The sequence below is a fragment of the Simochromis diagramma genome, unplaced genomic scaffold, assembly GCF_900408965.1.
Source record: "Simochromis diagramma unplaced genomic scaffold, fSimDia1.1 OVJJ01000334.1, whole genome shotgun sequence".
Lineage (NCBI taxonomy): Eukaryota > Metazoa > Chordata > Actinopteri > Cichliformes > Cichlidae > Simochromis > Simochromis diagramma.
This window is the reverse complement of record NW_024386764.1, coordinates 4,816,197-4,839,358: the sequence shown is the minus strand read 5'-3', so window position 1 is coordinate 4,839,358 and position 23,162 is coordinate 4,816,197. Positions and strand designations below refer to the sequence as shown.

At 41.0% G+C, this 23,162-nt stretch overlaps 1 protein-coding gene across 1 annotated transcript in view; it reads right to left on the bottom strand.

Annotated features, from left to right (window-relative positions):
* nr5a2 (nuclear receptor subfamily 5, group A, member 2) overlaps positions 1 to 23,162 on the bottom strand; it is a 70,633-nt gene that overhangs the window by 41,533 nt on the left and 5,938 nt on the right. The window contains exons 3-4 of the mRNA XM_040032573.1: positions 21,367 to 21,508; positions 11,370 to 12,079 (exon numbers count right to left, since the gene is read on the bottom strand). Coding sequence (XP_039888507.1) covers positions 11,370 to 12,079; positions 21,367 to 21,508 — 852 coding nt within the window. The remainder of the gene's footprint in view (positions 1 to 11,369; positions 12,080 to 21,366; positions 21,509 to 23,162) is intronic.

Below are 23,162 nucleotides of genomic sequence, written 5' to 3'. Positions count from 1 at the left end.
CGCTGGGGGAGGATGGGGTTTTTTTCCCCCTTGTTTTGTTTTTTCCTTGGGGGGTTGTAATGGGGTGGTGGATTTTTAAGAAAACAGCTGTGAATCCACATTTAAATGTGGCGCAGCTCCAGAGATCACTGGGATCAGAGCCCTTGATGCACAAATTAAATATCTGAATTGCTTAATTGAGCCTTTCCAGAGCTCTTGTGATATGTAAACCGCCGAACTCAGAGGAAGACGAGGCATCAGAACCGCAGTGCCGCAGAACAGATGGGGCCCTGCTTCTCCCTGAAGTGCATCTCCAGGCCTTCTCTGACAGAAACTGCCACGAATGCATCTGGATTTGGAAAAAGATATCTCTGTATAGCATGGCTGCTGCGGGCCTGGTGGAGCGGCTGCTCATGATGGGAAGTGCAGTGCAACATGTGGCGTGTAAAGCATTGCCCTGAGGGAAGGTGAGACTATGGCTTGCCACCTGAAAACCTTGCATTTTTTTCAGCTTCACTGGTTAATTTCTAGAGGTTTAATGACGTTGTCGACACCTCTTCCAACAAGTCCCCTTTCGGCATATTTGGTTTATTGCTCGTCATTGTTTCAGCTTTGCCCGAAAAGCCTTTTTTTAATCCCCTTCTGAGAGGGCGCAATCCGAAAAGAACGCAGGGCCTGTAATGGCTATTATTAGTGCCATGCCTTTATTTCACATGTATGGAATCGTTTATCCGTGGCTCGTGCCAGGTTCGCACTTATGGCTTTTGGGGAGAACAGAGAAAGAGACTGACAGATTGTGAGGTGAGCAAGAGGTAATGGTGTGAGAGTCATAAAAAAGTCCTGGTCTAGTGCAAAAGAAATAAGAAAAGCAAGAGCAAAAACCGGCAAAGAAAAGAGCGGCTAAAGTAGGAATAGGGAACAGGTGCTTTTGTCCTACTTTGGCGGGAGGGCTCGGGCCGTTTTCTCGGCTGGGTCGCTGGCTGGCGTGCAGCCTCGTGGAAATTTCTCACCCGTTGTCATAACACAGCCACAGTGTCTAGTGTTACTCCGACGAACTGCACGCATCAGTCATCGGTGTGCAAATTCAATCACCGTTGAATATAAATACCGCTCGAGTCTTTAAGTGTAAAACTAGCCAGCAAGCTGTTGACTGTGGTCCACCACTGTCTTATCTATTGTCTCCTGGACCCCCCAGGCCCCCGAAGCTTCCCCACTCCCTGTCTAGAATAGATGAGCCATAAATAAGCATCAAAAATAGACCTAGGGGCACAACTGTTGACAGCTTTGTGACGAAAGCAGCAGACACGGACCCAACTTGTAGGCAGGCTGGATTACACGCAGATAATAAAGGCCACGTAAAATGGGCACATAGGAACCAAAGGGCACTCTGTGTGTATACTGCTTAGTTATTTATTTTTTATCTTACCTAAAAGCTAGGTGTGTGTTCTGGTAAATGTGTGAAAGACAATCAAGTCATTGTCTAAAGAAGTTACTCACACTTAGATACCTGACCTATAAATATCTCCTTCTATCACTGTAGTAGGGGGAGTTTTCCAACATAAAGAACATATGTAATGTAACATGCTTAAACTGTATGCACTGAATTTAAATCAGGTAGATAATTGTTGAGTTATAATTATGTAAATCTGATATATGTTATACAGCTACTCCAGCAATGAATATTGGATTTTACTTTGTTTATAATATAAATAGATGAAGTAATCAAAAACTGTGCTTTGGTTCTGGCGAGCGCAAGAGAGGAAGATGAATTGGCTGACATGTTTGCATACTTTTGAATGGTGAATTTAGTTTAGAGGTTGGGGGGTTAGCTTAAGGTTGCAGCAGCCACACCTCAGCCCCTGTGACCTCCAGGAAACCCTATAGCAGGGAAGTATTTAGAAGCAAAATGCCAGGACTTGTCTCTGTATATTTCCCAGTCGTCTGACAACATAGTGCCAACCTGTGCGTCTGCAAATCACAATGGGCTGCATTTTTTTTTATTTATCTTTTGGCTTTCAGTGTTTCTAATGGGAAGCTGGGGTGGGGTGGAAAGGTTTCTGGATAAAAGGCAGATTTAACATGGCTCATAATTAGAAGCACAGCACCATATGTGTGTGTGTGTATGTGTGTGGAGGGGGGTGGGGGTGGAAGGAGCGAGAAAGTTGCTTTGTACTTTGGAGTGTGTAAAATGTTTACACTCCCTTGAGTTGATTTGTTAGCAGCCCAGCCAGCTAAATCAAGTTCCAATATCCACTTTGTTTACCCAATTTCTTTGTCTTTTATTCCCACTTCCTTTCCCTTCTATCTCTATCTGCCCGTCTCTCCCGGCTGATTTGACTGACTGTTGCCAACTTGCGAAAGAACAACAGTGTTAGTTAGGGGGCCACAGAGGCTAACAGCACAGCCCAGTCACCTGCGCCACCGTCTTAACAAGCAGCATGACCTGCCAATAAAAAAGGCTTTTACCCTGATCATTCTCAAACAAGACTTAAACACAACCTGCTCTTTCTCCTGCCGGATGCCCAAAGTGCTCACAAATGCGAATCAGCCCGTGTTAACTTGCTTGAAAATGAAAAACTACAAGAGGAGGTGGAGGCAATTTTTTTATTTTATTCAATTTTTTTGCTTTTCTTTGCTGCTAAATGAGCAGTGGGTTGAAGACGAGAGGGGGGAAAACGGCAAAAGGCCGAGACAGACAGAAGTTTACAAAAACAAAAAAACAAATCTCTTTTACAGGTTTAGTTGGGTGGTGAATATCCAGTGATGTCCATCTGTCAACAACTGAATGTCTCATCAGTGCTCTCGCATGCCGAGTTCCAATTTCGGTTAAGAGTCGAAACAGTGGGAAAAAAGAAAGGTCCTTGTGAGAGAAAGAAGTGACGCAAGGAAGAGATAATGCTGAGGACAGTTGAGTCTATCATTGCTCAGAGCTCTGTAAACTTGTACTTCATGACAGCCTTTCATCCCTCATCAAAGCAACAAGTAGATGAGCAGACTTTGCACATGCTTAAAACGACCCAACCCCCGTCGTCTCCTTAAAGCTGCCGCTCCTTTGGGACAGGTGACCTTAAATCTTCTCTTTTAACAAGTTTCCTGTTCTTCCTTCCGGCCTCCCGCCATCCCCCCGGGATGGACCTATGGGACCTGTCCAGTATTTGAAACGGCTGTATTTTGAAGCTCAGTCTAACTATCAGGGGAAGTGAAGAGGACATTGGAAATTTTGCTTTCTGTCAAATCGGTGGTTGCTTGCAGTCAAAGCAGCCTAAGTTGTATAGGCTGTTCAAATATGCAGACTGCTATGTTAGGAAATAAATATTGATTTAGAAGGAAAAAAAACAATATTACACTGTAAAAGCTTCAGACTAAGCAGCCGCTATCTTGTCACACTGGTCACAGAATAGCATGATTTTTATTATTTATTTGTGCTGTTCTCTGAGGCAAATACAATATTTTACATGCATTTCCATGTTTCACTTGCACGTGGGACCTGTGAGAATAGCATTTCACGGCTTCCGTATCTTGCAGCGGGACACTTCAGTGTAAGGCTCATATTCAGGACGTCCAAACTGGAGCCTTCTAGCTAAAGAACTGCCTCAGTCATATATGATTTATGGTTTTTTGACTGCCCATACACTGTCTTTAAAACAGATCCAAAAAAATCGACTTTTCCCATTTTGTATTGCAAAAAAAAAAAATCAGGAGGGCCTTTTTACACTATTTATGAAAAAGACAGAGTGATGTCTGCGTGATGGTCAATAATTTATGAATGAAAAGAGGCCTTTGTGAACCTACACCAACCTCTCCCTCCTATAAGTATCCCCCGAACTGCTGCTGCTCCTACCCAGTACTGCTGATCAAAGAGATATTGTTACAACTAAAATAGCAACTTAAAAAAACACACAGGCGGCCGTAAGACCTGCCGGCAGCCAGGGAGACACATAACAGCAGAAGGGAGACGGTGAAAGAGAGAAGGAAGGAAAGAAAGACAGAACATGTAATAGACAAGTAAACAGGGACAAATAGCTAAAATAAGTGAGGCTGGTCGTCTGCCGACTTCAACAAAAAAAGTCTGTGCAGAATCAAAGGGGTGTGTGTGTGTCACAGGGGGGACAATACTGTACATGCATTTGTGTGTGTTTTAGGGTGGGTTGCGCGCGCGTGTGTGCGTGTATGTCATCTATCACTGGACAAATGCTGGACTGTGGGGGGTGTTGGTGGGGGATCGGGGGGGTGACGGTGGGTGGAGGGGTTGTCGGCCAGAATGCTGCTGCTCCTCAAATGAAATAATATATCTTTGAAAGCCTACGCCCCGCGCCAGGCCCAGGCCCCATATATCAAGCCCAAGAGCGTCTGGTGGATCTGCTCCAGGCCCATTAACCTTCCACCTGTTCCCTCCTTACACCCCGCACCCTACCCCACCAACCTACCGGTTCTCTTTTCACCCTCCCCTGTTGTCCTTCACTGTGCCCCCTCTTTTCCTCTTCCTCCTCCTCCTCTTGCCCTTGGTTGTTACCTCTCACAGTCCCTTGTTCATCTTCCCATGTACCCCCTCCCCTCCTCCTTATTTCCCTCTTTCTGTCCTTCTCTAGCGACCCTTTATTATCTTCTTGTAATATTTTCTTAATTTCTCATCTTATATCTCTATTATTTTCCTTTGGTCAACTTTTTTTGAACCCCTTCTTTCTTTCTCTTACTATTTCTGTAACTAATTTAAACATCCTGTGTGCCATCTTTCCCCACACTTGGCAACATCCCTCTCACTGTCCTTTTCTATAGCTTCTTCCTTTTATCCCCTGTAAAGTAAGGGTGCCGTGGTATGTGTGTGTGTTTCCAGGGTGCGGCACAACCTGCAAAATAATTCAAATTCAATGGAGCAGGGACACAGTTACAAATCTCTGCCAAACGCATGTGTCCGCCAACCCCATCACGCTTGCAGTTTGTCAGGACTGGCGGTGTTGAGAGAGGAGGTTGTTGCATGGTGGGGTAAGGGGTGGAGGGGGTTGACCTCTGTGACAAGACAGACATTGCAGCCTGAGGCTCCGGATCTCTGCGTGTGTGTGTGTGGATGGTGGTATAGATATACCACTTCCCAGGGTTCACAGATCACCCCTAAAACGACTTATTAATTTCCACTCAGTTATGGGGTGTGAAGAAAAAAAAAAAGAAAAGGTGCAATCACCGGTCAACGCAGTGCAGGGGCAATATACCCCCTCCTATTACACACACACACACACACACACACACACACACACACACACACACACACACACACACACACACACTTAAACACACACAGAAACGTGCACATGCACCTTGAAAATAAAAGCTGCTTCTGAATAGATTATAGAAAAACGAGGTGGGGGAGTAGACTACATGTGTGCAGAGGGGAGAGAACCAAGACTGCAGGAAAAAAAAGACCAACCAGTCTGAACGTGTAAATATAATTTTACCAAAGTAAATTAATGTAATATTTATGGATGTAGATGGGAAAGAGGTCGAGGAGGGGGCTGAAATTATGCACCGGGGCAGAGCGGGGGCACATCAGAGGACCTTACATTATTCACTCAGGTAAATCTATTAGTGGAGAATATTCAGGTGTGAGATGTGAACATCAGCTCCCCTCTTGTCCCACCCGAGGGATCTGTCATCTGGTGTGATTGACTGACACGCAGCAGCTGAGAGGAGTCGATTAAACTGGAGGATAAGAGTAAGCGCTGTAAATAATTCTACTGCTTAAAACTACTTGTCTAATTTGTTAGACTGCTGCCCATTTCTGCAGATTTTTGTGTGTTCATGAAACCTTATGAAATGTATTTATTTATAGGAATCAATAAACTAAACTGGAAGTAAAATTTAAGTACAAAATAACACAACACAGTGCTAATTTGGTATCTTAGCGGACTGGTCTGTTATGATAACAACACTTTATTATAAAGCTCTTAAAATTTAAGTTATGATTTGTATTCAATTTGGGGCTTATTAAATTGTTTGCATTCCTGCCTATATTTGAAAGAAAGCTGACATAAAGATGCGAGGTATGACCTGCAACTCTCCTCTCCTCTCCTCCTTTTTCCCTCCTTCTCTCCTCCACCCGCTCCTCTTTGTTATTCCCTCTCCTTCCCTTCCCTCTCCCCCCACTCTCTCCTTGCATTCCTCGTCTACCCATCTCTTCTCTCATCTCCCCTCTTTGTTTCACCTCTGTTCTCCTCGCCTGTCCTTTCCTCTCCCCCGCCATCTGTTTATCCAATATGGCCGTCCCATCTCAGCTGGGAGCTTTCCCAGGGAACGAGACTTCTAATACAGTTCCTCCTCAACATAATGGGCCTCAGTTCTGCTTTTGCCATTGCCGCTACATGCAGAGCAGAGCAAAACAGAAAAACGAGAGAGAGAGAGAAACAGAGAGGCATAAAAACCTAAATGGATCTCCTCCAAACAACTGTCGCTGGACAACTAATAGAAACAGTAATGCCACATTTAAAAAATGTCACCGGTGTTTTAACTCTGTGCCATTTTTTTCAGGTGGGTGGACTGAGTATACATATATAGTTACACAGTTTGGGGTATTTGAATTATCTTTTAAAATGCTACGTCACTTTCAGCAGATAATTGAAGTAACATGCAGTTCTTGCTCACCTTATATGAGACATTTGAGATTTGAAAAAAAAATAGTGCAAATGTCTTTGAAGCTGGGATCTAAAATGTATCTAACGGCTAATAATGTGGAAAAAGAAATGCACCCCCGCCAGTGAGGCAAAATTTCATAGCAATAGTACAGTAATAATTTGGAAATGGTAGTTCACATTACACATTACATCATGGATTATCATATTGTTGCCCCATTTATATTCATTTTAGTCTAGTGTTACTCACAGTTACTACTATGTTATTACAGAGCTGTACCATATTTTCTTTACTGTGCTATTGCTAAAGAGTAGTAGCTTTACGGCACTACATTACCTATGAGCCTTTGTCTGACAGGGTGCTTCCTTTTAGTACATTAACTTCTGTATGCCGTGTGTTGACAAGGCACGCAAAAATGCTTGTTGTCCCACCACCGAACACACATGTTTTTATTAAAGGGTGTAGAGAGGAAAGAGGGTGGGGTAGCTGTGGTGAAAAGGGAGTACAGTTAGGAAGGTAAGATATAAACATATGAATCATCAATAGTCCCTATCGCCCTGCTAAATTCTCCTTCCCATTGTGTTTGTGGTGGGAGTCAGGCTAGCCATCTTTAAGCTGGAACAATGGAGGAGAGGGTAGCACCAGACCACCGTGGTATGAGTCACCCTCACACACATGAACACACACACACATACACACACAAAGTCCAACTACTCATGCAAACACTTGTATTCCAATTTTCAGTAAAAACAGGAACAGAGTGTTTGTTTGTTTTTTTAATGGCTGTCTTCACCGGTTTTACAAAAACACATGACATCGTCTTTTTAGTCAAAGTGTTTAAATGTTGTCAAGGAGCAACTTAAACTATTTGATCCTTTTAAAAGTCTGATATTTTACCTCACGTGTGTACTTTAAAAGCATTTGTAAGACAAACCTTTACTTCTGTTACAAATTCATCTCTTTCAAGGGCGGTTTGATTTATGACAATTTCTTGTTTTTGTTTTTTTTCTGCAGCTTGTTCGGTGAATCACTTCGCTTTACTTGCACTTTCATTTTTGTGTTCTTGCTCTGTCTTGTTTTCAATAGCCCTTTTTTCATTATTATTATAGTGGACATTGATTTATATTCCTGTTTAAAGCAAACTTTAGTTGACAAATTTCTAAATATCATGGGCGGTTACTGGTTTTTTACATTAAGTTGTTTGTTGGGAGGTTTTGTGTTGTATTTCCATCATTCTCCTTCATCTAGATTTGCTTCAGTGAGAGAATTCCTAGAAAGCCCTTCTGAAAAGTGTGCTTGCTAATACTTTAACTATGGGGGTTCATTGATTTGTTCTTTATAGGGGTTACCATCACGTGTAGTACAGCTGTGAAATCCAGTACCACCAAAAAGCAGTCTTTTTGCAAAAAGCCTGTAGCTCCCTTTATGAGCATAATAAAGATTTTTTTCTTTTCTTTACCATGCACAAATGTATCGGAGCAGGCAGTGGGGTTCATGGCAGGACAGGGGATGAGAAGGTTGGGGAGAGATATCACAGCATCCGCCCAGTGCCAGCAAATGTCTCTGAACGACAAACGCATTGTCAAACACCCATCCCCCCAGAGCGAACAAACTCTGGGATACACTACATTTAAGTGTGGAACACAGTGGATTAAGCATGGTTTGTGTATACTTTTGTACACACAAATAAATCCCTTTTTTACCTTATTTACCCTTTGGAAAATAAGACAAATGTATAGTCAGTGGCTTTCTGCACGCAAGAGCAAAAACTAATCTTTCAATGAAAAATCATTAAAACCATTAACTGCATCTTTTGTTGGCAAACGCAGGGTCAAATTCTGATATAAATAACAGAACACGAATCACGAATCCACCTGTTTTCAACTCACGTAAAATTCTATAAAACTCCGAACCCTGCCAAAGCATTCCCTCATCATGCCACTTTTTTTTAAACTGATTTTAAAACCAGTGCACCAGACCTGCCTCGATCTAATTGTCAATGTGTTAAACCAATCAGAACTGAAGTAGTGAAGTAGGTTGGCGGAGAGAGCCCACCCCAACTTCTCAGATCCAAGGTGTAAGAAATGTTCCTCACGTCATGCCTCATTCCCAGAAGTAAAGAGAGGGAGGGCGAGAGGTAGTGCGCCGCACTGGAAAAGAATAGGGAGTGCTCTTTAGAAGGTCCCCCTAATGACTAAATATTTATGAGTCTCGTGACCGAGGCCAACTTATGGAAACTAAATCTTTAAACACTTTTTTGGCAGATGCCTCACACACACCCTTCCAGCTTGGCTCTATGACCAGAGAAATTCTTTTGTTCTTACAGAGCTAATAATAGTGAAAGGGGCTGTGCTTTATGGGTGAGTGGTGTCCGTGTCTTAATGTGGATATCTTTGTGTGTGTGTGTGTGAAAGCGTATTTATAACTTCCTACAGTGCCACACTACTGCAGTGACAAACTTTTAATTCCACTCAGCTTCCTCTCTTTCTGGTCTCAGGCTCAACCTCATGTCTTATAGTCAGATTTAATAGTTAGAGGAGCTGATGAAGGATTTATACATGTCTTATCAAATCAGCAATCAGTATGAAACACTACAACGTGCACCATTAGCTGTATCAACACAGACACACATATAGTCAAAAGGAAACAAAGATTTGTTTACAAGGAGATAAAGGTGGAGAACAAAGGTCGTGGGTGGGTTTTTCTGCTTAATTTGCACAGTAAAAATATGTAAAGGATGGCACCATGCATTGACACACAATTATTAAGCTCATATGGCTGAAAAGCACAAAGCAAATACTTTGTAGATTTTAAAATGCGTTCAATAGCAGCATCAGACAATCCAGAGTGAGCTGATCAGTTTGGCTAGCCCGTGCTTTGCATATTCTCCCCAGCATTAATCTTTCTTCACCAGTCCTCCCTGTAGCTGTTAATTAGAAACAAGCGAGGAGACGAGGACTGTGGGAAAATCTGTCAGCGCCGCAGCTAGCACATTATTCGTCAGGCCCTCTTGTGCTTCAGATGACCCTTCAAAAATAGGGGAAGTGGGGTAAGTTCAATTATCTCTCTTACTTGAGTGAAACGCGGTCCCACCTCCCCAAAAAACACTGGGTCTTGTGCAACACAAGCAGGAGATTATTTTTTGTAACCGTTTGGGGTAGAGCAAGAGGTTTCTCCTGCATAGAGCCCGGGTCATTTTCTACCTTTGTAACAGGCACTCGGCTCAATTACTATCAAGCTTCTGTAATATGGGTAGTCATTAGGCAAACATAATGACAGCCCATTCAGCACCAAATCAGGGAGTGACAAACACAAGTGGGTGAGATAATTGAATTAGGATGAGAGTGAGAAAAATAGAGATGCTTCACAATGGAGCAAAAATGATCATTCAAAGTTAATTGGCAAGCCACACACAATTATTAGCTGTGGCCACACCCTACAAAGGTCCTTTGTGTGTCTGTGTGTGTGTGCTATGCATTTGAGGTAAATGCAAATACAGATCTCAAAAATGTCAATAGTGGGGACACGGCGCGTGCTAAATGTCAACATGTGTTTTTCAAGGACTCTTATCTGTGCTGTAATTGGCTCTGTTTTTAATATTGCATTTTTTCATTTGTTATTTTCCCCTTTGAAAACAAAATAATATTAAATATTTGGAGGGGATTTTGCAACAGGCCCTGGCCCATGAATATGCAGCTGAGCCTTCGGCGATGCGGTGTGAAACAAACAGAAAAAAGAATCAGACAAGGGGAAGAAAAACAGGTGAGGCACAGACTAATCAAATGCCTTTCATGTCGCTCTGAACATTAACCTTCATTCAGAGCAAATAAAGTGCAAGTGTGCAAACACACACCAGAAAATCTCCCTTGTGCTCTGTGATGAATTGGAGAAAGAATGATCACGTGTTACAGTGAAGCATTTGTGGATGGTATCCAGTGGTCAGTTGTAATTGTGATCGGGACAAAGGATACAATGTTGCCATTTTAATAGGCTTGTCAGATTACATAAACCTTAAAAAGCTGGGTTAGGAGGAGCAGAGTCTTAGGTTTAAGTCGGGAACTGTTATTTAATTAGAATTCAGTTTAAAACAATTTTAAAACGCAAAAGACTTTTTTATTTTTGCTTTTATAGTCATAGTATCGCATGTCATCACACAGTGCATGTCTGTGTAGATCTGAGAAGTATTTAAAAGGGATGGTATTCTGTTCACATAAAACCCTCAGACTAGGGCCTTGTTAATATGAAATGTGCCTGAAGCTCACAGTCAAAGTTTTCAAAACCCATAGCAAAAATGTGTCATGCACGGGGTAAATACAACTGGCTGCTGAATTTTGATCAGGCAATGGGACATGCAGCAGTGGCAGCAATGGACAGACCTGCCACTGCCCCCCACAGCCTTGTGCACTCAGTGTTAGCGTGCAGCGGTGGCATTAAAAGGGAGATTAAAGGTCTGCTGAAGATAAAGGATTAAGCACATGTTTGTGAACTGGGTAAAGTACTGTCAATTATGAATGGCAACATGGTGAAAGATTTAGCAGTGGAAAGAAATGCAGGATAATTTATTAAAGGCATGAAGACTTACTGCAGATGGAATTAAAGCTTAAACAGTGTGCTGTCATAACTGATCAAAATGATGGGCCAAACTATGAAAACAAGTTTTAGCCAATTATTAGCCAACAACAAGTCTTGGCTAATAATTCAATTTATGTAGAGTAAACAGCTTCTCACATTCAAATGTAAACATATTTTAAAGACTTGTGCGCACATACCTTGAGTTCTCGGAAGAAAATGCTGCTGCGTGCCCACTCCACGATGGAGAAGAGTGTTTGGTCGGCCATCTTGCACATCAGGCCAAAGGTATTGAGCTTCTCGTGTTTGCCCCGGCTCGCCTGCTCCTGCTGTAGATAGGCTAGGATCTTGGCCTGAACCTGCGGCTCATCTGGCTCACATTTAAGCAACTCTACAATCAGGTGTGGGAAGCTGGGTGGTGAGCCCGACTGGTAGGCGTCAACGTAGGCATAGCCCATGATGGATTCTGGTGAGCTGGTGTATGGGTCTGGGTACTCAGACTTGATGGTGCGAGTGCCCTGGAAGTGTCCGTAGGCTGCCTGGTAGCCCTGCAGGCTGCCGGCATGTGGTGGCATTGCCATGCTTACTGGCGAAGTGACAAATGGGCTGCGGTCGTAGTCTGTTGGGGGAAGGGCTGTGCCGTGGTGGTGGTGGTGGTGGTGGTGGTGACTGGTGTGGTGGCCAGCGTGGTGGCTCAGTGGAAGGCCCTTGGAGGCTGCAGAGTGGATGTTCTGGATGGCTGAAGAGATAGTGAGGTCAGTGGGTACGGCCTGCATCACCTGGCTCATGGCCTCAATCTTTAGGCCGTTGGCTCGAATCAGCGCCTTCTTTTGCTGCTTGAGGGCTCGGTCACGTTTGTACATTGGGCCGAACTTGTTGCGACCGCCCCGCATGCGATCCGCTCGCACAGCTGACGGGCAGAGAGATGAAAAAGAAGACAAAAAAGGAACATACAGTCAGCTGCATTTAAAGTTTACAGTTATAGTTCTTAAAGAGGTTTCATAGAATAAGCAGTTAGTATATGCAATCCTAAATATTTTTCACATGTTCATCCAAAAGTTATTTCGTCCAGAATGATAAATCCATTCAACAAAGAGATTCATAATCCAAAGAGACAATAGTCTGCTAAAGATTACATGCCTGATAACCTCACATGTGCTTGTAAGTAGAAAAAGCCTTTAGAGTACCGTTCCAGACTGTAAAAGTAATCATGATGTTTGGATATGAACTTTTCATATGTAACTTGTATGTAGGGCAAAAGTTTTCCTGTGGTGATTGCACTTGACATTTACCCGTTGACTCTTAAACCCCACAGAGCTCACAGATAGCAATGTTACTCATTGACTAGAAACTCTATGAAACACTCTGCAGAATTATCGCTGTGCAGCTGGCTGTCTCGGTCTGCCATTCAGAAACTATTCACCTCAACAACTAGATGTGGGTATAATCTCACAGGATACGCCAGCTCTCTTTCCAAAATACATGTTTTAAAAATGTATCTGAATATGAAGTTCCAAAAACCATTAAAATACCACTGTCAATTACCAGAATCTTTTTTCTTTTTAACAAAACTCCCACAAAAAAACAAAAGCTTAAAAGCCTGACAATAAGTACATTGTGTCTCTTTATTCTGGTGAAACAAACATACCCATGATGCCCCCTGTCTCCCCCCTCGGTGCAGCATCCTGTGGCGAGGATCACAACGAGTCTGTGCTGTGGGTATTTATAATGAACGAACTGGGCACACAGTGGACTGCTACGAGGGCCATGTGTGATCTGTCGAACTGCTGCCATGGGGAAGCCGCTCTGCTGTCTCTCAGTTGGGGGGCGCTGGTGTTAATTATTCATACTTAATTACCTCTTACTCTGACGAGGCTCGCGTAGCCCAGTGTGCAACCAGCTAACGGACTTCTGGGACACTATGCAGCAGAAAAACACTCACTAACACCAATATTTCAGAATACCAACTTGGATTTTATTGTAGACTTAAAGGTCTTCTTTCTTTTAAAGAATTTCACATATACAAAAAGAATATGCTAATGAATGCACATATATTTGACCTGCTCATACACACTGAGTAATCAGCTATCTTAGCCAGTCAGCCTCGATCCACTCTGACTCTCGATGTCTTGACGGATGAATGAAAGAACAGAAGAAGAAAATTGAAGAGGGGGTGTTGAGAGGGTGTGGTGGGGGATTGAAGTTCGGGGTTAAGATGGGCAGATACCCGCACAAAGGCATACATGAATAGACACGCACTCACACGGACACCGAGCTGCCTTGGGAGTGATTTTAATGACCTCCGTCACGAAAAGTGCCTGTCACTGATCTGAGCGAGAGGAGCTGAAAGGCCAGACGCACACACTCACACAACCACATGCCGCTTGTGTGTATCACCGTTTCGTACGCTCACACGCAGAAAACACGTGCAAACACAGAGTCCTGAACATAGAAAACATCAGACACAGAATCGCATAAAGAGACGGGGGCACGCTAGACAGTCAACTTGGCGACTGTCATCTCGGCGACTTGATTTTACATGCAAACGTTCACACAATCATGTCTTAACACGCTTGAGGTCAACCCCATGCAGTGCCCACTCAGCCAGGCTCAGGGATTATCATGACCCTTCAAAAATTGATTATACATCAAAAGAAAAAAAAAAAAGAAGAACTCAGGAGCCATGTCAAATGTATCCATTATACATTATTTTGGAGCAACTTTAACTATTAATGATTCTCCACAACAGCGTAATTAATGAGCTGAGAAACTAATAGTTGGCCCTACTGGGAAAACAAAATTAAGCCCCGACTGCCTTTCTTGCCTGCTCACACCCAGGGACCCACATCACATCATGAATATCAGGTTTGGGGGGTGTTGGTCTTGCCACCACACACACATACACACACACTCACACACAGACTCTTTGTGTCTAATTAAACAAGGTGATTTGCATTCATGTAACACAGATTAATATACAAGGGGGAGGGAAAGGAGGGAGGAGGATGGTACATGCCTGTGTATTGGGGTAGAGGATGAATGGGTGTGAGTGAGGTGGAGAAATGTCAAAGGGTTGGATGCTGCACAGACTCAGCCTATGATGAAAAACAAATCTTATGATGCTGTAAGTTTAAAGGATGAAAAGCATGAAAAAAAAGTCACTCCATTAAAAACTGAAATTTCCAACAGTAACTGAATTTCCTTTTAACAAAACTTTGCAGACTGTTGCAGACTGAAACTTAAACTTATTGGCAGCGGTGTCAGGTATGGGATGTTTGTGTTGTTTCTGATTTTAGAGGCATAGACTTGTGTAACTGAATATTACATAAGACAATGACAATTGCCTACAAAAAAGCAAGCAAGAACAAAAAATACAATAACAAAAATAACAAGGTGCGTGTACTGCACACATAGCTTGATTGACAGAGGTTGACAGGAGTTGTATGGAAATGTGACAAATATTTGGGTGATATAAAGGCGGAGGCAAAAATAAAGAGAATTTCACAAACCTGAGATTGTAAATGAAAAAGATGTGAGTAACGCAAGAGGACAATGCATATATGGAGACAAAACATTAAAAGTTCAATTCAGGTTGATTTATATTGCACCAATGCACTAATTATATTCAAGAATCACTTCAAGGGGCTTCAAAGACTCTGCAGTATTCTGTAAAAAAATCCCCTAAAAATCAAGGGACCCTCTATAAATAAGCACTTGGCAACAGTGGGAAGGAAAATCTCCCATTTAGCAGGAAGAAACCTGTAGCAGCAATCTGAGCCTAGAGCAGCATAACTAAGAGATGGCTCAGCATCTCTTGCTCCAGCCTTAACTATAAACTTTGTCCTGAATCTAAACTGGAACTCTGCCTCCCATTCTACTTTTAGAAATTCTAGGAACCACAAGTAACCCTGAAGTCTGAAATGCTCAATTAGAATAATACGGTACTATCAGGTTTTTAAGATATGGCGGGGCGAGATCATTTACTACTTTGAGTCTGAGGAGAAGGATTTTAATTTCAAATTTAACAAGGAGCCAATGAAGAGAAGCAAGAGAAATATAGTCTCTTCTTCTTGTTCCTGTTCATACTATCACTGCAGCATTTTTGATTAAAAGTTTTTAAAGAGTTTTTACAACAATCTGATAATAAGGAGATAGTCCAACACCCTGAATGACATGTCTTAGTCAAAAATGACTCCAAGATTTCTCACAGTGTTACTGGTGGTGAAAGTGGCCATCCAGAGTAAGTATCCGGTCAGATGCCATACTTGTAAGGATTTTTGGGACATTATTTGGGACATATATAATAACCTCAATTTTGTCTGAATTTAGGAGGAGAAAATTAAAGGGGATCCAGGTTTTATATCTTTAAAACATTCCTGTAATGTAACTTTTTGATTTTTGTCATATGGCTTCACAGCTAGATATAGCTGGGTATTATCTGCATAGCAATGAAAATGTTTGCAGTGTTTTCTAATAATATTGCCTAACTGAAGCATGTATAATGTCAAAAGTATTAGTCTTAGCACAGAATTAGAGTCTATTAGACAGATTCAAACCATTGCACCCCAATTTATTTAATACCCACAGTGCAATCTTTGTCATTTCTGGAGTAAAATATTGTAATCAGTGGTTTGAAAGCTGCACAGGACAACCACAGAGATGAGTCCACACAACTCTTAGTAGTGCTGTTACTGTGCTGTGATGAACTCTAAATCATTATTGAAACTCTTTAAATAGACCTTCCTCTGAAAATGATCAGTTAGCTATTTTATAACTGCTCCAACAGTAGTTATAAGAGGAAGGTAAGAAAATTGGTTTACAATAAGCTGAGTTAGCTGGATCAAGTAAAGGATTTTTTTTAATTTATACCTGTGATGAAATTCAAAGTCATTACTAGTACAAGTTAAAGGAATACTAGGTTCAACAGAGTCTGACTCTATGACAGCCTGGCTACAATGATGAAAACAAACCTGGGTTTTCCACTATCCGTGATGAACAGTTACATGTCATAGCTTTATGGAGGGCTTTTTTTATAGAGTAAAAAACTAGTTTTCTATGCCAAACGAAGGTCTTCTGAATCACTGAAATGCCATTTTCTCCCCAGCGTACGGGTTATCTGCTTTAGTATGTGCATTTGTGAGTTATAACCGGGCATCAAGAGTATGGATTTGTTGCCTCCTTTTTCAGAAGAGCCAGTATCCAGTCATGTACAATGCAACATTATTAACGTAATTAAATAATTATCCCATAAATTTTAATCATGGTTGTAAAGTTTAAGTAGCGGCTTTGCATTGTGTTGTGACATGTCATTGAAGAAGATAAAGCTTCATTAAATCTATTTTATCCATTTAAATCTATTAGACTTTAAGTCTAATCTTTGAGTTGATGTTGAGTGAACCCATTTACATTTTGAAAAAAGCCAGTTGAGCCTAATAATAAATTAGCTGCAGTGTGAGCGCTGATATTTTCAACATATAAACGAATGTTAAAATCAGCCACTATAATTATTTTACCAGAACTGAGCATCAAATCAGATTAAAAGTGAGAAATTGGATAACAATGCTAAAAGGGAGGTTTTTCAATCAATTATAACTCGGCCTAGGTCTTTGCTTTATTATTAAAATACAGTGAAAGATTGCTGCCACTCCTCCTCTTCAGCCTGTGCTACCTGCATTCTGACAGCTCATAACTCGGGGAAGCTGATTCATTTAAACAAATGTATTCATCCTTACAAGATTTGAAGAGAGTGACCCATTGTTTAATATTCCATATTTAGTTGTTTTGCTATTTTGTACAGTTAAAATACTTCTAAGTTTCATTTTGTTTTTTAATAATTAAAATATTTTTGCTGGTATTTCATTTTTTTAAGGAAGGAAAATTCCTTTTTTGTCTTCATGTACTAAGACTCAACTTTATTTTATCACTGTGTCTGAGCGAGGGGATATCCTGGGTTAGCTATGAGGCTTTGGGGCCAAAACTAGGCTAAAAGGCTAATGCGACCTTACATTCTGAGTTCACCTTTTTTAAATATTTGAGAGCACAACAAATGCATAAACCCAGGCACACATTATCCATAAATTCCAAAACTGACCAAACCATCATCTCCCAAGTGTCCAATGCCCCCTGTACCTCTCAAACATGTACAAACACAAGCACATGCACACACTGAATTTTTATAGCAAGTACAATATCTCAGCAGACACCTACACATAGCCACTAAAACTCTCGAAGACATCACACATACAGCCCTCGCTGCTTATATCCTCTGATTTATGGTTGTTTAATATACAGGAATATTAAGCGTGCGTAGGTGAGGATCCCTGTCGGCTGCCGGCATATTAATGGGTCCCGCGGAGACTTGCTGACACCCTGTTTGTCATGTCGGGGCCCCGGCCCCTGCTCTGGATGCGCCCTATCCCATGCACACACATGAATACCTATGATACCTATGCATAAGTAATGGGACAGCTCCCCGGCTTCCACTGCGGGTACTAGGAGGCTGATGGAAGACAAATCAGAGCGAGGAAGATGGAGACAGGGAGGAAATAAAAAATTGGAACAAGAGGGATACAAGGAGGAATATACAAACACTCAGCCGGTGCTGCTAATTTCAGCAGACGGGCTCTTAACAAATTTACATGTTACAGAGGACTGCAATGTAAAAAATAATTGTAGTTCAAAAACCTAATTTATATTTACTAGTTCAAAAACATTCTGTCCGCTTTAATATGTGCAGGAAACTGTCAGTAACTTGTATTACATCATTAAGCTTTGCATTCTTTGTGTCTGTTGAAATACATCAAGACGACAACAAAACATTATGCATCTTCTCTTTCCTTACACGGCACACAGTGGAACCAATGCTGATTTAAACTCTTAGTATCGCAAATACAACTGTTATGCCCTGTCTTTGATGTATTCTTGAAGGAAATATTAAGCAGTTCAGTGAAGCATATGATGCAAGGCAACTACTGTATTACTGAGCAAAAAAGAAAATTGCGCCAGTGGGAGCTGTTTGGAAAGGGCACGCTTCATCAGCTTTAGTGAATGACGTTCTAATGGATCAAATCTTTTTTTTGATATCTTATTGAGTTACCACAGCTAGACATGCTATACAGCAGACCAAGAAGCATGTGCCCGACCCATCGTCACCATGTTTGCTTGTGTGTTTTTCTTTCATTTTTTTGTTCTTTAATAGTAAAAATCCTCCAAAAATGAAAGAAAACGATACACTGACTGAATGACCACAAAATAGACATTATTTACTGTACTTTTAATAAATGAGAAGAAGAGAAACACAGCTTAAATATTGGGGTTAAGATCACTCTCATCCAAATTAGTCTGATGGTTAATTGTTGGGATTAAATTTGGGGTTAATTTAATAATTTAAATGTAATCTCTGCAAGCGTTATTCTAACTGTAAGTTAGGCAGTGTTTGTTTCAGTAAACATCTTGAATTTGAACAAACTGGGTCAGAGGTAAATCACTTATCCTGCAGCAAAAGCATGCAGAGGAGAATGTGATGTGTTGCAGCAATGTTTAAATTATTTCCGTCTGACGTCATTGAAATGTAAAGGTTTTTTTTGTTGTTGTGTCAGAACAGTCAGGACTGATCTCTTAGTCCTGGGATAAAGTGAAACACAAGCAGTTGCATATTGTTAACTATAAAGGGCATTGCAGTAACATAGAGCAGAGTTACATTCAAATTTCTAAAAACTATTCTAACCTTGACAGTAACTACATACCATAAATGTGACTGTGTAAACAGATTAGGGTTCCCACACACAGACACACAAACCTCTTTAGTGCCACCTCCATTACACTAGTCTTAAACGCTGCACGGCCTAAAGTAAGGGCCCAAAAATGCAATTTAAGTCAACTTTCAAGTTTTCCTCACATTTGGTTTCCACTTGATGCCCTGAAATCACATGTTGCTGCAAGCTGCTGTGTAATGGAATGAAAAGATTGCAATAACAAAGCACATGACCCCAAACCTCCTTTTGCTATTTGTACACATTCTTTCAGATGAAATGACAGCTTCTCCCTCTTGCCTGTGGCCTTCTGAACACCTTTCTTGGGCTTCTCATGAATATATGCATGTGTTTACCGGTGAGAGCTCTATGTGTGTGCAAAGTTTGTGTGTGTGTGGTGAGTGGTGTCAGCCGTTCTGCATGGGAGGTCTTTACCAGCTGTGGCAGGAGTCACCCATTGCAGCTTCTGGCCCCTGACAAAGTGCTGCAGGGCCCGTCTTGCCCCCGAGCTGAAAGTTACCGCCAGCAAAACAAATCAAACGCTACCCCCTCCCCACCCTTGTCAGCTGGAAAATGACAGGCCGGGACATTCTGCCCAGCGGCCATTCACTATTAACGGCAATTAATTAAACCACACATGGCAGGTAAAGGGAGAAGCCTCCGGAAAGATTTTAGTTAGGCTGTCTTTGCTATACTTTCATCCTCTAAGGGTCTTATTTCTTTAACATATTAACTTTGCTTAGTTGCATGTGATCATTTCAGGGATCTTGGGATTTTTAATTTAGTTTGAATTTCAAATGGGTGAAGAATTTTGTCTTAATATCAAACTGAAATGAGATGAATAGCAGAACGGCTGCTTTTATTAAAAATACTGAAGTAATTTTGTAGGACCAAATCAGCTGCAACCATTAGCTTTAATGTAGTTTTTCTTTCAAAGCGTTAATTGAAAGATGACCTTCAGACCCCTTTATTCACTCCAAATGTAATGATTTCAGAATAGAATGCATCATCAATGTATGTGAGGGAAAACTGGCAGTTTTAAATATTATTTTTGAAAAAGCTGAACCCTCCCCTTCTTTTTGCCTGCAGTCCTGTCAGTTCTGAATGGGCATGTTTGACCAGGGTTCTGAGCCGTGTTCAAATTAAACAAAGAGGCCTCAAAACGGCCAGCCAAAAGTATCATCATTACCATTCTCAGTCTGCTGCCAAGTCTAATATTTTATCTATTACTTTGTCTGGCAACTCTAAGTGCACAACGGCTACCAGATACCCCCAGCACCCCCTGACCCCGTGACAAACACTAATAAGCCATACTAGATTTCAAGGCACTGGTTTGAAATGAAAGGCTTCACTTTACAAGGTTCTCTGTATAGAGTGGCTATTACTGAGATGTTCACCGTTAAATGTTTAAATAAATATATTCCTCTCCTTTCGTACGAGCAATCATTTTGTCAGAGCACATATTAACCATCTTCTAAATAGTGGATATCTCAATGGGAGGAAATTATTCACATGCATATTGATCATGGACGAATACTTTCCACCAAAAGCTAATGTGCAGCTCAGCTGTGAATTAATGGAAAAAAGACTGGCTGTGTCATTTCACCAGAACTTGGGTAGAGGTTTTTTAAAACACCTCTGTGCAAGTCCAGAAGCACTCAACCTCCAATTTTAACTGCTCGATGTTATAATTTTTTCCTCCACAACTTTCAGAAACAGTAATTGCAAACAGGCATCATATCTCGAAAAATATATGATGCAGCACACACAATGTAAAAAAAAAGAAAGAAAGAAAAACCCCCAGCCTGTATCTGCTTTTCCACTTCTGCAGATGTGTACTGTAACATCGAGATCATATTTTAGTGAGTAGTGTTTACTATAAAACCCCAGAATAGACTAAATATGTGGTAAACTATTCATGAAGTTGTAAAAAAAACAGTACTGTGTAAGTGCTATAAAAAACATCGATATTCTGAGTAAAATGTAATTTTGAAGGACTTCTGGTCAAAGCAAACCTGGAGGCTGTGTAGTGCATTCAAGTGGCTTAGATGCTGACTTGTTATAGGCAGCAGTGGAATGTAATTGCGAGTACTTAACTACAGGAATTTTGAGGTATCTTAGCTGAGTATCTCCTGTTTTACTCCTCATACAGTCCAGAAAACACAAGACAGATTATTTCTTTTTTCTCCACCACATTCATTCTATAGTTACTGGTTACTTTAAGGAGTGAGACTTTACAAGCAACACATATGATTAATGCAGAAAAGACTATTAACCACTACACATAATGCACCGCTGCTGATGCACGCTGAACACATTGCTTCCCGACAGTTTCCCATGTTTAAGCCAAAATTAAATCAAATTACAGAAGCCAAACATCAGCAAAGCTTGTAATTTCTAGTTGAGTCGATAAGCTAAACTGCGTAACACAAATATGTTTTTGTACCTTCTAGCTTCATGCCGACGGTGAGGCACTTTTGGAAGCGGCAGTATGGGCAGCGCTTTCTCTGGGTCTTGTCAATCTGGCAGCTCTGGTTCTCTATACATGTGTAACGCTTGTTGTTCTGGACGGTGCGCTTGAAGAAGCCCTGTGGAGAGAACCAATTAAGACGTCAACCCGCTTGACCCCTGCAATGCAATGGTAATTGGCCCATTCACACTCCCAGACAGATGGAGAGGGACAGACTTAATGGATACACACACACACACACACGCACGCACATGCAAGTTTTAAAAGCTATATGCCCATTGATGTGGTGCTTTATAGACATGTGTAGATGCGATATATATGAAGCAGACACACTTTGAACTCTTAATGAAAACTGAGTATTTACAATTCATTTATATTCATTTAATAATTTATTTTGCTTTAAACAAAAAAATGCTGCAGATATGCCCGTTTCACATACTTTTACTTGACAGCTAATCTTTTCATTGCATTGCAAACTACTTCATAAAAGTCAGGAATTATAATTTGTTTCCTGTCAAAATTGCATTCATATTTTCAATATTCTCTGTTCAAGTAAAAGACTCTGGGAATTACAGAGTAAGCATCTTTTCAACTCTGCACTTAATTATTGAAAAATATGAGTGCAGGAGCCCAAAAAATCCAATAAATTATATCCATAATTCACAGTTCCGGGATTACAGAGATTCATACCTGCAACATGGAATTTATTATCAGCAGCAGCAGTGAAAATCAAACGAAGGGAAGATGGTATTAACGTATTCTAGATCCATAACCTAGGAGGAGAATCCGTAAACCTGGTCTTTAAAATAAAATAAAAATAAAAAAGAACCGGTGGCTATCAATATTTCACCAGACACAAATTTAATTGACAATCTGCATTGCCTGACCTGTCAAAAAAAAAAAAGAAAAAAAAAGGCAGTGCACGCGGTTTTTGGATTATCGACTTCTCAGTGCCAAGAAATCCATGCTTCAGAGAGAACTTTCTCTCCAATTTTCCATTTAGCACACAGTGTGTGTTATAAATATCTGGACCAAAGTGGATTCAAACGTGCTATAAAAGACACACAGTACATCGTCAGGAGAAGCCGACGACACCTCACTGAAAAGCTCCAAGTTGAGGTTCATTTGCACAGCTACAAGCAACATTTGTTGCCTTGACAAATTTACAAAATAACCAACGAAATAAATTGCGTACTAATTGACATGAAATCAAAAAAATCATCCTTCCTAGCGTGAAAGTGTATGCTGCAAAAGTATCTAAAATTCACAAAATTCATGTTAACTTGGTGTCAACTTGGTATTTCTCACACACACACACACACACACACCAGGAAATGCAATTTACTCTTTTTCAATACAAACAGCAACTCAGAAAGAAAAACAAAATGAATTTCACTGTATTTCACTGCTTGATGTCCTCTGACCTTTTCTCCTGCTACACCATTTTTCTTTCTTGTGTCTTTCTGTCTCACTTGATAAATTAAAAAAAAAACATCCCTTTGAATGTTTGATATGAGCGCCGTGCATCTAAGCACTGACCTCTAATTTGTTGTTTGTAGTTTCAGCATTTTCAGGTCATTCCTCTGTGCTCACACAGCTACCCCCCCCACCCCCAAATAAAAAAAACACAAAAAGAGCTGTTGACTAATGTAGCCCATTTCATTGTTCACTTATTTTTACTTCAACAAGAAGGTACCATTTTTACTTTATGCATGCTGGTGTGTATGAACTGAAAGTGTCTGTGTGCATGGATAAAGGGGGATGTGTGTCTG